Source organism: Mizuhopecten yessoensis, unplaced genomic scaffold (genome assembly GCF_002113885.1).
Source record: "Mizuhopecten yessoensis strain PY_sf001 unplaced genomic scaffold, ASM211388v2 scaffold11057, whole genome shotgun sequence".
In the NCBI taxonomy this organism is placed as follows: Eukaryota; Metazoa; Mollusca; class Bivalvia; order Pectinida; family Pectinidae; genus Mizuhopecten; species Mizuhopecten yessoensis.
The window spans coordinates 336,680-350,670 of record NW_018408857.1 but is presented as its reverse complement, the minus strand read 5'-3'; the positions used below and the strand labels follow the sequence as shown (position 1 = coordinate 350,670).

Sequence of the window (13,991 nt, the reverse complement as noted above, 5' to 3'; positions counted from 1 at the left end):
CATGTATTCTGTTTTCAGAGCATTTGTATTTCTCACACCAAATATGTATTCTTTTTAGAGCATTGGTACTTGTTACACCAAACATGTATTCTGTTTTTAGAGCATTGGTATTTCTCACACCAAACATGATTCTGTCTTTAGAGCATTGATACTTGTTACACCAAACATGTATTCTGTTTTTAGAGCATTGATCTTTGTTACACCAAACATGTATTCTGATTATTTGTTACACCAAACATGTATTCTGTTTTCAGAGCATTGGTATTTGTTACACCAAACATGTATTCTGATTATTTGTTACACCAAACATGTATTCTGATTATTTGTTACACCAAACATGTATTCTGATTATTTGTTACACCAAACATGTATTCTGTTTATTTGTTACACCAAACATGTATTCTGATTATTTGTTACACCAAACATGTATTCTGTTTATTTGTTACACCAAACATGTATTCTGATTATTTGTTACACCAAACATGTATTCTGTTTATTTGTTACACCAAACATGTATTCTGATTATTTGTTACACCAAACATGTATTCTGTTTATTTGTTACACCAAACATGTATTCTGATTATTTGTTACACCAAACATGTATTCTGTTTATTTGTTACACCAAACATGTATTCTGATTATTTGTTACACCAAACATGTATTCTTTTTATTTGTTACACCAAACATGTATTCTGATTATTTGTTACACCAAACATGTATTCTGTTTATTTGTTACACCAAACATGTATTCTGTTTTTAGAGCATTGGTATTTGTTACACCAAACATGTATTCTGATTATTTGTTACACCAAACAAGTAATCGGTGATACCGAAAACCCTAGGAAAGCTCTCTTGATATCTATGTTAAATACGGGTTTCAAACCATTCAAATTAAGTGGATTAATTTACATAGAAGCACCAACATTGCTTTTTCGATACTAAAGCTTTATCAAATAATGTTTTTTTTCACTTCTTTGAGTTAAAACCTTCTTGATATGATTTCAGTGAAAATGACCTATAGACTAGATTTTCTCAACGTACTTATACATAGTCTTACTCATCAATCAACATTTAAATTGATGAGATGAACTTGTTTCCCAATCATCACATTCAAACGGCTTTTGTTATTGTACATGTTGATTGACATGAATAGAATTTGGTTTAAACGGATCTAAATTACAAGTTAGAAAAAACTCTAGGCAATAATCAATTATGTACACTTTCTTAATCAAAATTGGGTATAAATAAGGATATAATTACATACTGACTTCATGTTTTCACTATGTTATCGTGCAATGGCAATATAAACCTTGTACAAGAACATTATAAAAAATCATCTAACATTAGCTTGCACGTTTTTTTGCAGCACGTGTGTAGAAAAATATAAATAATACGTTAACGACATTTACAAGGGATTTGCATGTGCATAACCATAGAAACCACATCATAGAAACTTCCTCCATCAGGTATCCACATAACACGGGGCTAATTAGGAGAGTAATAAATGCTGTAGACATGATGTAAGCTGATACTTTTGCGTTCATGGAAATGAAATGTTCGTTTGTCCAACTGATGAATGTCGGCCATGCAACTCCTGCCGTGAAACCAATTGTAAATGTAGAAATCCATAAACCAACTTCTAAATTTAGATATGCACTTATTAACATTCCGACAAACCCGAGAGTAGACAATAGCACAAATGTCAATAAAATCGACTGGGATTGCATTACACGAACTAAGAATACACCACAACATCTGGCACTAAATTTGGCAAAAAAGTACGTCGAAGTTAAAAAAGAACCGGAAGTTTTTGACCAGTGTAGATACTGAACGCAAAACACGGTTAAATATCCGCTGAAAATGAAATCACCGGCTGTCAACACACCGGAATAAATACCAATATTAAGGAATTGAAGATATTTTACAATCTTAGGAAGATTGCCGAGGAAATTCATTTTTTTGTCACTAACAAGATGTGTTGAAGTTCCAGTGGAAATGGTATACATAGCAACGAACGGAAATGCAGCTAAAATGGCAAGTCCACCCGAAATCGAATACGCAATAAAAAGTCTCGACTTTGGGGTTGGAAGTGTAACGTTCATCTGGTTCCAAGTCATATTATCAACAATTTGATATGACGTCGTAGGAATGACGTCATGATAAGTAATTGTAAAGTTAGTACTTGAGTTTTGATGTGGGGTGGGATCCTCGGGCGTTTGAACTAGAAATGGTGCTGTAGCCATCGGAGCGAGAAATGCAGAAATAGCGAAAATTGCATTTATTATTTGAAGATAAGAGCGCCCTCTTGTCGTTGGTCCCCAAATGGAAACTGCTTCCTTAGTCACTACTACAAAATACAAGAAAAACGCATATATGTCAGAATTTCACAACCTACCGTGCATGAGGAATACAAATCAAGTGTATGTAAGGTGTATCGGAAGTACGACAGGTTTAACATATAATTGGCGACCAATTAAAATCGCCCAACCCAATCGTTCAAAGAAAGAAGGAAGAAAGAAACAGACAGACAAATGTTGTCATGGTTGTCAAAATGGACAAACTCATTCAGCAATTTAACAGAAAAATTACGAGACAATTAAAACAGGTTACCAAATTGGACTTGTGAATAACCGTTCACAAAAACAAAGATATCCGGCCAGAAGTCAGTTAGACGAAGCTTGAACTTGTTTAAAAAATGACTGCGCTGATACATCCGGTCAGTCGTCACTGTTCTTACCAAATGGTTAAACGTTAAGACAACAAAAAGCACTTACCTACTAAAAGCACGCCGCCGAACATCCCATGAAGGACATGCGCTGCCATCATCAAGTAAAAATTGAAACACCACGGTATGGCAACAACAGTTGAAGCATTTGCCAGTAAAGACAACACCAACAACATGTATCGATTTATCTTTGTAGATAGTATCCCTGCCAATATTGGACCAATCACGCGACCAGTGAAGTAAGAAGTCATGAAGAAGGATCCTTTTTCGACGTCACATCCGGAAATGACTAAAAGATCAACAAATGCTGGTCCAAGTTGTCCTTTCGTCCATCCCTATGAAGACAAAAAGACACCAATGACAGAAAAGATTTTTGTATGACTGATTACACTATTAGAAATATGTATAGTCAGACCTTAATGACATGTTGCATTGAGTTTTACGTGGGATATTCATGTTTTCCTGTGACCAACTATTCCATGTTGAGTTGTATCCAACTACGTCAGGACAGCATCACCTGTCACTATGATAATTACCTTCTTTTAACAATAGATATACCTATGCACCTTGTGAACATTGACTCACCTGCTATATATATGTAAATCAAAGTTGAACACAACAGATCAATGACTTGATTATACAAACGCGCAATATGTTATTAGCAAATGTCTGTGTATATTGCGAAACGTTTGATTTACGGGGTCAAAAGTTCGCGGTCTTTTTCTTAGAGCAAATACCGCTAATGATTAATCATCCTTACTCAATCTCTATACAAAGGGCAATGGGTTTATATATCGAGCATCACACCTTATGGTCAAAAGTCCTTGCTCACCCTCATGCAATAGGCATTGTATAAGCAGGATTTATATTTCGTGCACAGGCTGGACCGCGTTATTATAATTGAACAAGTTTGAGCATCAGTTTATTAGACACTTTTAATTAGAAAGGAAATAGTAATCCGTAAAATTAATTCACATGTCTACACGAACCAGCGATCAGAACTTTTAATTGACACACATATTATTTTAATACCATAGACATTGGGTCCATGATATATGGAATTGACATGGGGGATTGCTTATAAAGAACAGCCGAATGTAGTTATATTCTGTTGATAACAATCACTCATATCACGTGGATAGTCTATAAAGAATGATAGTTAGTTAAGTTTATGAAGGGATCTTTTGTAGGTTATGAATTGGACTTCAGGACGAGCTCTTATGTGTGGAAAATCATATAGAGAATTTGGTCCATAACTTAAAACAAACATTTTTTTTAATGGTCATCGGCTATTGATCTAACATAAAGGCGCACTTATTTAAATTCAGAATGTTTTTCAACTAAATATCTGTGTTACATTACTTTCAAACACTGGAAGTATATACTTAAAACATTATTTAATTCACAGAGCATTGAAAAATCAATGTACAAAGTTTATGAAACTATCCATGATGTATAACTATATAAAAGGGCATCCAAGCTCCTGTTAATGATAAGCATATTTATTTTAATCGTGCATGAAACTTTAATATGTTCCGAAAACAGATATGTTGTACAAATTGTAAATATTTACTGAGAAGGATTATTTGTTACGCTCTGTTTCAATAACATAATGGTCCGTTAATTTACCGGTTCGACAGCATATTTTCGTTTTATCAAAAAAAATGTTTCAAATTCATATTTCATGAGGCGTACGCTGTAATTTAACCATCAGCATTCATCGTGAGTATAAATTTAACACAAAATAACATTAAAAAGTAGACGGGATATGCAAAGCTGGACTGATAAAATCTTTTCAGCGAACATGGATGACAAAATGTTAAAGCTACAAAAATCGAGATCTAAGCCAGTGGGTGATTAACAAGGCAAAAGTCGCTTATAGGTCGTTATGTTATCAAGATATATTTTAGAAAACTTAGACAGAAAAACGCGGTTTCTACAAATATATGGGGTATCTCGATCACAATGAACAACACCATATTAGTCAGTATCATTATCAGTCACTGTCAGGTTTCATTTTGATCCTTAACAGTAACAAGCGTATATCATCAGATGATACTAATAATAATTATGATATACAACATTTATATAGCGCCCTATATAATTGATAAAATAACTCTTAAGCTCTTAGCAACATATGGATAATAGTTTTAGTTATAATTGTTAAACAAAAAAGGCTTACAATCACCATTATACATCAAGCAAGAAGATACTCATCTCAATGTGCACATAAATAAATAAACAAATGGTGGTATGCAAAAAGCCTTAAGTGCATGCGTGAGGAGGTGAGTTTTGATGTCCTTATTGAATTTGGCCAGGGTATTTGACTTTCTAATAGCAAATGGTAAGTTAATCCACAACGTGTCCGAAAGCCTCCCAAAGCACAGGTTCAGTGTGTATATCTTGAAACACCGAATACTCTTTGTTTGTGACTGAAAGGCTTTCAGCATCCAATTCAAGTGACAAAGTGCGCAGTTTGATATTAATGTCGTAAGTCCTAAGCTGACTTGTTTCCCATGAACATTTTAAAAAGAGGTGTTTATCAAGTCTAAAGTTGGAGAAAAAAATATTTTATGTTACTTAAAAAAAGAGACCTCGCAAGACGAACTAATAAGAGGTTGAGTGTTTCCATCAATGACTATGACGTAAGTTCGCAGGCCATCAATTATCTAATATATTGTGAAAAGATCTCGATAACGCAAATATTGAATATGGGCCGGCCGGTCTAGCAAATAAGCACAGGAAACCTTTCAGTCAAACGTATAAAATAGTTTCCTCACCAAAAGAAATATTTTTGAAAAGTCATTAACAAGATAGTACAATAGTAAATTCAATTTTGACAATACCGTTCTTTCCGTAATATTTTCAACTGCACTCGGCATGAAACCAGGTATCAGTGAAAAATCCTGTGTTTTATCATTCTTTATAAGATCTTTTTAATATATTTACATCTAAAACACTGAAAATGAAAACAAAATTGTACATAAATCGTGACTGGATATTGGCTTAATAACAAAAAAATGTTTTGAGATTATATCTGAAACAGTTCATTAGGAAGCTCTTTATTATGAATTAAGCTATATATTTATGTATCCAGTATATGTTTCGAAATTAGCTACATTGTTGGGCCTTATTTTCAAGATATTGTGACATCATAACCCCAATTTCCTTCCATGCATATTACTTCCCTATAGTTTCAAAGTTAAACCATAGTTAACACACACAAGTTTGTAATGGGACCAAAAACACGATTTTAGACCTCAAATATTAAGACGATACATTGTAACAAAAACGAAATAAACATGATATCACATATTCAGATCCTTCAAACTGGTGACTTTGATGAACTGAACTTGCCACACAACACGTCATCTTATTTCTTTGTGGCTTTAAAATAAAGCAAAGGATATATGAAATGGGCGCCGAGGGAGGAACTTGCGAGAAGAAAGAGTAGGCAGGAGAGAAAAAGAAAAATGCCGAAGTTTAAGTGTTTCAGCAATAGCAAGGGTCCAATTTTAGTCCATTGGCAGAAAACACAGAGGATTCTGATTCAACATTAGTTGCCTTTACGACGCTGTAAAATACAGCAAGTGTATTCTTTCCACGAACCATCACGTGTTTATTGGTGTTTTAACTTAGGTATTTTAGCGACACGAAAAAAGTGTATCCTTCTGATAACGAATGAGTAAGGATATTGACTATAAGTAGTGCTGCAAGAAATCTTCCCCTGGTTAATTTTTTATCTAATTTTCTCTTTGACATTTTCATTTAGGGATTTTGTTTGTTTATTGTGCGTTAACTTTTGTAGATTTTAAATACAAACCAATATGTTGAATGCCATGGAAACACATATGCTCAGGATGAACTTGAACCTTGTGTCTTTGCTGTGTTTGAGTTCTTGTAAAAATGATGTTGCTCTGCCCACGGCCTCATTGTTGTAGACTTCTTCTTCTTCTTGTATCTTCTTCCCATTTGATTCAACTGTATCATTCTCCGAGTCAGCATTTTTGTGAAGGGGGAATAACTCATGCTTGGCACTCAGTTCACCACGTGTTTCAGTGTCTTTCATGTTAGCTTGATGATACAATTCTTCTGGAGCCACACAGAAATAAACCTTAGACAAACATATATACAAACAATTATTAAAATATCTTTGAAAATGTTCTTTCACATATGCATATAACTTGAATTATGTTCAAATATTATTCTGCTTTAAGATGTATATAGAAGCAAAACAATAATTTATGTTCGAAATCAAGAGATACATATAAATAAAAATGCAGCTTAAATCTCTAAGATTGAGTTAAAGATCTGTATTTCGAACCTATTCCGAAACACAATTATATACAAACCGTCAATTCTTTTTTTCCTCTGTATAAGCTATATAGGTGAAGCGCTTCTTTATAAAGCTATATTTAACACATATCTGATCTCTTTAGCGAGACATGAATGTGGTTGTGGGGGTCAAACAGCTGATAAGCATCTACGTGAGTTTGACCTGATTCGATATAAGGCTAGGACAGCAGACTAAAGTCTATACTAGCAGCGACAGACGTGCTTATAAATAATTATCTCTACGGACGCTTATCTGTTAATAATTGCGCCTGCAGTTTAAGTCAGCATTTCTTTATTTAAGGATTCGCCGATGATGATTGATTTATTCGAGTTCCATTGTAGTTATCACCCGATAACCAAAACTAAATAGAAAGTTAATCCTTACATTTAAAGTATTTTTCTTTAATATCAAATACAATGCGTTCTTTTAATCGGAATATATCACACGGGAGGATTACATGCCCGATGTGTGACGGTTACGCTTCGCACCACGCATCGAAGGCCACCGTGACATGATACGACCAAACTAGGACCTATACGAACGGAATCGGCTGCATATCTTAAAAAAAACCATCACATTGGTTTGTATGTTCGCTCTTAAACATGTGATCATAACTTATTAGCGATAATTCTTACTTCAAAGTTGCTCTATGTGGCTATTTTTAGCACAACTTGCAAAGTTGCGTAACCCGATGCACTCGTACAAATTTTCACTCGCACTCGTAAACTGTTACAATAAAATCGTTGTCATTCCGTTACCAGTTCATCTCAACAGTTATATTTAAAACAAAACGATGTCCCGTTTAATTCTGGAACGCTATAATCTGGCACCAACCGCTCGCAGTTTTCGAACTCTCCCGTGTTTTTGCAGACTCCATGTCAACGGTAACTAGGCATACTGAGTAGTGCATACAATATCACAAACACACGAAGTAATTTTATAATTTTGATTTTAACTTCAAAATCATTACATAACCCAGTACGTGTGTTGTGATATAACCATCTGTATTTAGACAGGCATATGACATGTAGGTCATGTAAATTTATCGAACCCGTCCTGTGATTACCATACCAGCCTTATCGAGTGCAGTTGAAAATATTACGGCAAAATTGCCGTATATCAAACGTTATTGTCAAAATTGAACTTACTATCGTATTTCTGAGTACTGTTTACACTTTGTCATCAAAGTAAACGTATGTAAATGAACACAATCACGTAGAAAAACACAAAATCCAGCCGTCCTGGCAGTCGGTGTAGTAATCATCATATAGAGTCAGACGCTGTAAACAACGTGACGTCATCGGAATGTATACATTTCAACAATGTATCTTTTGCATTAATACACTAATGATTTGTACAAATCTGGTATCCCCAGTACTTCTGTGTACTTCTGAAAATAGCAATGGAAACCCCCGGATTGTTGACGTACACGGTGTATGTATTACTTCGCGCACGAGAATGACTGTCATAATCGAGTGATAATGACAATGACCTCATCAAAGGTTAATAGAATCTTTCACCCCCTTTGGGGTGAGATAGGGGAATCTCAACCCGAGGGGGGGGGTTCTTAAGTTGCCAAACACGAGGCTTTGCCGAGTGTTTGGCAACTAAAGAATCTTTCCCCGAGGGTTGAGATTCCACTATCTCACCCACAAGGGGGTGAATGATTCTTTTTCTCTTACCCTGTTCTTTCATTGTGTATCATATGCACAATGTAATGATAACGTTATATGCTAAATTCAGGGTTGACGTGACGTTGATGGATTGTTGACGTGACGTCATTGTATTGTTAAAGTGACGTCATGCCATTGTTAGGAATAGGGGAATCCCCCCGTCTCAACCCTAGGGTGAGACAAGGACATCTCACACCGGTAAAAATGCGGATACACCTGTCCAGGGTAAGAGAATATTGAGTCAATTACACTTGAAACTGTAAATATCTATATTATTATAAGCAGGAAATATCTACAAAGGGTTTTTTAAATAACGTAAAAGTCAATAAATAAATCATATTATGTACATTTTTTCTTACAAATCAGATATATTAAGAGCTTTGAATTAAATTTATTCAATTGAATTTAATTTAAATAACTACATTACATTCTAATTTTTAAGCGATGTGTGATTTTGAACAAATAGAATGATTAATCAAATGTTTACTCAATCTATTTTTTTCATAAAACATACACTGACTTATTGTGATAAACTTGTAAGCATGTAATTTACCTCATACTCAGCAGGCGTTGTCCACTCCCCATTGCCAACCATCCGATGTCCTTTCTTCAAAATAGAATTCGTCAGATGAAAATGTAATTAAGTCAATTTAATAAACTGAACTCGCATGTTACTTTTCTCGAGAAATGTTTTTTCGACCTCCACAAGGAGCACTATATGCAATGCCCCTGAACTATATTCGTTGTATGCACAGCGAGCCAAAACATGTCATTATGTTCCTGGCGGCCACGGCAATCACGTTTCAGGCCACCGAAGACAAAACGGGATGGACGTGAGACGACGCGGGGGGCAAACGTGACAGGCCGTAAATGCTGTGGATGCCGGGCCAGATTTTTAAACTGTCAAAAACTTTACCACGGCAGTCACGGTGCGGATGAGAAACCTAGTAGGCCGTAGTAAAACGGGGTGAACGCAACAAAACGTGACAGTACGTAATAAGCGGTAACAATATTGGAGGCGGTGCGTAGAGGGACGTGAAGCATGTTTATTCCACTGCATATCACGGTCCCTTCAAGTTTTGTCACGTTCTGCCGCGTTAAGTGCGCTTTTTGTCACAGTTGCTGTGTTTTGTTGTCACGGTTCTCACGGCAAGCTACGCCAGTAAGGATTCACACAACCAACCACGATGAGACGTCGTTTTTTTTAATGGAGGAAACAATGACGTCATAATAATACATAAAACGGAGCCAATTCCGGAATACTCGGAATTATAATAGTACAACAATAAACCAGTATACTGACGTTACCCTATTTTTCTTATTAAATGACTGACGAGTACCTATTATGAACGTTTCTACATATTAATGGAATCGCGCAAACAATAAGAAAGGAACATAAATACTCACTAACTGTAGGGTGTAGCACTATCTCATCGTTGTCGACGTCATACCATAGGTCTATGATTACTATTGACGCGTCTACTGGTGTAACTGGTACACAATCCCGGGCTGTACCTCCCGATCTGTTGAATGCGGGGCTAAGTTAGCCTGGGTATTCCTTCCATGTGCGGTTCAGTCTTCGTTTACAACTTCAGGTGTTAGATTGTTCCAGAGTTCAGTCACACGGTTTGAAAAGGCGTTTCCTCTTAGTTTTGTTCTAAAACGTTTATTGTAGAGGTTTTTGTTGTGTCCTGTAGTGTTGTGCATGTTCTGTCCCACCGCAAATATTGTGAATTTGTCTACATTGGCATCCACCAGACCGTTACAAAGTGTGTACAGGTTTACCATGTCCGCTCCTTCCCTTCTGTATTCTAGTGATGGAATTCCTAGTTTCCTCAAACGTTCCTTATAGCCTAAATGTTTTAGATGAGGCAACAACCTTGTGGCACGACGCTACACATTTACCAGTGTTTTCCGATCCTTTTTGTGCATAGGAAACCAAACTGTTGTACAGTACTCCAAAAGGGGTCCATGTATGAGAAGGATTTACATATCAGACCCACCAGTCTGTTTGCCTTCTATGCTTGCGCATTGACGTGGTCAGTGAATTTCAAGTTGTCATCGAAATCTATCCCTAAGTCCTTCTCGCGTGACACTTTCTGAATTAACGAAGTACTGCTGTCATCAGTTAAAGTATAGCATTGATTTGAGTCCGTATTGCCAAGCTTGACATTCATTTATTTGCACTTGTCTTTGTTCAGTTTCATTTGCCATGTCTCAGTCCACTGACTAATGTTGTCGATGTCCTCCTGCATTGCATCTATCACTCAGTCGCACCCGGAAGATCGTTGACATAAATTAGGAACAAAATAGGTCCCAAAACGCTACCCTGGGGAACTCCGCTCGTAACTGGGATTGATTTTGATGCATTGCCGTTGATCCAACATTTCCATCAATTCCATACCCTTAACCTTTTCCATGAGTCTTTTCCTATTGGGACAGTCTAAAAAACATAGTACTACGTTATACAAATAGTTTCCTCAATTCAATTTATCAGATAAAAATAACTTGATGTAGTACTGTCCTGTACAGGCCATAACTGTTCACCAAATTGTCATAATAGACACTGTCCCTATAAACTATAACACACATGAACATAGGTTGCCTGATGACCTATGAATAAGATCAAGAGCATTTTAAACGAGTGCATATTAATGAAATTTATAGTTCATACAACATCGATGGAAAATAGAAAACAACCCCTTATGCAATATCTGTAATACAATAGAAGATTATACTCACTTTTTAGTCAAATGCACTGCTTTGGTTCAATTTAAGCAAAATAACAGCAAACATTTTGAGGAAATTGGATAAAAGAAAGATATATTTCAACTGAAACATTTTGTAATCGGATATTAGATCCAATATAAAAAGAACTACGAGATAAATTACCTCATTACAATCATAGGATTTGTTATTAGAAAAATAAGAAAAATATCAACATCATGAATGTATTCCGGAGTTACATAAACACAGCAATGTCAATCTTACATTCTAACACAAGGAAAGTCCTCGAATAATCTATGACACGTACAGGCTTCTGTCACGTGGACTTGCAGCAGGAAGAATCCTTCACAACATAGCCAACAATATAAAACAAACAAAATTGAAAAAAAAACTAGAAACGTTTATGTAATTGATAGAATCAAATTGTAATCAACTTCACGAATCTAAATCTAATCAGACTAGACAAAAACATTGTATTAAGCAATGGTCTCTCTATACTACTATAACATGATATTACATGTCATCTAGTGTCGAAGTTGTACAGTGGTGTGACCTTAGCAGACCTCGCTTGTTGGGGGCTCCCAAACCCTTGGAATATATAAACAAGACCACGTGCACGTGACAACCCAATGCAGAGTCGAGTCTATATGTAAACTTGTTTTGCAGAACATTACGCAAAATGTATCAATCTAACTGATAAATATAAAACAGATTCAATTTAGGAAGTGCATGATATTACATGGCATCTAGTGTATTTTGGACTAAGTTTAGTTTTTATGTTGTTCAGTAGTGTTGGAACCTGAGCAGACCTCGCTGTTAGGGGGCTTCCCAACCCTTGGAAAACTCAGGGTCCCTGTCACTTTAACCACATGTTAATGTTTACAACTTGTGTTATCCTACCTACCTCAAAGTAACCACGGCGAAATAGCCGATCACCAATGTAAACAAGACTACGTGCAGGCGACAACCAAATGACGAGTCGAGTGTACAGTATGTGTAAATTACTTCTGCATTGTTTGCATATCGTTTAATACATCAATATAACTGATGAATATGAAACAATTCACTCTAAAACAACATATATACTAAAGGTGTAGCAAATGCACACGTGCTCAGTCCGTTAGGCCTGCATAGCAGTTACATGACTGCAACAAATACGCCTAAACAAACTACGCATACAGTAAATAAACAAATGGAAATTCTACATATAGACACTCACCTGATTTTGACATAGCCCAAGTAGATGCTTAGTGCAAAAAGACAGTACAAACATCTACACATATGACGGTCACATGACTTGCACTGCCCGATAGTCCGTATGCTACAGTACCACGTGGGGTTTACATACACAATTTCACCTGGAACAACAGTTATAGGGCGGGTATTATGAAAATGTAAATTCCCAAATAGAAATATGGATCGGGGATGTCTCGGACAAGTTATATATATATATATATAACAAGTACTAATTGTAATGGGGGACCATTACAGAAGTCCCCCAAACTGCCTCCATAGTCGCAAAGTAAAATTCTCTTGTTTTGGTGAGTTATCAGATATTTACAGACAAATCAACAGCCGGAAGCTATCTCAAGCAACGGTACTTTCTAGACAAAAAAATGTGTTCATCTTAAAATAAAAGTATCTTATAACTTTTGTATACCGAAAATATGGAGTATGAAAGTATGGAGATCAGTCGATTCCGCATTCGTCTAAACCAAACAGGGTAGATGTCGCTGTTGTATAGCTTCAACCGATCATGATGGGCTATCATCTCCTTTTACCTGCCTTTGATTCTATACAACACAGGAGACTTCACTTCAACCACTAGGAATGGTCCGTTCCAGGGTTGCTGCAGCTTTGGGCTACGTCCAACGTTAGTAGCAGTATCCAGCTTGAATACAACATCCCCAATGTCATAATGACGTTGATGCGCCATGACGTCATAGTCCCGTTTTTGTCGAAATTGGGCTCCCCGCAGATGTTCCCGAGTAATCATATGTGCTTTCTGGCCTTGTTCAATCACTCCGCTGACATAGTCTGAAGTGGTATGGATGTTTTTGCCTTCTGTTACCGTTCCCAGCATCAGATCAATTGGCTGATCGACCTCTCTCCCTAGCATCATCAGATTAGGGGTAAAGCCAGTCTGACGATGCTGTGTGGCTCTTATAGCACTCGCGATCTGTTGGAGATGATGGTCCCACTGTTGTTGTTTCTGGAGATAACACCGAATCATCTGCAACAGTAGCCGATTGTACCGCTCGACTTGTCCATTCGAACAAGGCCTGTAAGGTGTTGTCCTAGTCTTTCTAACTTCTAATACCTCACATAGGTGCCTTACCACATTCCAGTCCACATTCCGTCCCTGGTCTGTGTGTAATTCCAGAGGGCAACCAAACCGGGAAATAAATTCATCCACTAACACCCTTACGATTGTCTCAGCATTTTGGTCTGGAATAGGGTGACATTCCACCCACTTCGTAAACTGATCCACGATTAAAAGGATTATTTATTTCCTGCTTTGGACACTGAT

General features: G+C 36.5%; 2 protein-coding genes across 2 annotated transcripts; both read right to left on the bottom strand.

Annotated features, from left to right (window-relative positions):
• Positions 1 to 1,249: 1,249 nt before the first annotated feature.
• LOC110465147 (sodium-dependent glucose transporter 1-like) lies at positions 1,250 to 6,833 on the bottom strand. Its single transcript, XM_021520763.1, has 3 exons — positions 6,549 to 6,833; positions 2,775 to 3,060; positions 1,250 to 2,347 (listed from the first exon to the last, which is right to left on the bottom strand). Exons 1-3 carry the CDS (start codon positions 6,792 to 6,794, stop codon positions 1,344 to 1,346), a joined length of 1,536 nt encoding a protein of 511 aa, XP_021376438.1. The 5' UTR covers positions 6,795 to 6,833; the 3' UTR covers positions 1,250 to 1,343.
• Positions 6,834 to 13,238: 6,405 nt separating this feature from the next.
• LOC110465118 lies at positions 13,239 to 13,694 on the bottom strand. Its single transcript, XM_021520713.1, has one exon. It carries the CDS (start codon positions 13,692 to 13,694, stop codon positions 13,239 to 13,241), a length of 456 nt encoding a protein of 151 aa, XP_021376388.1.
• Positions 13,695 to 13,991: the final 297 nt, after the last annotated feature.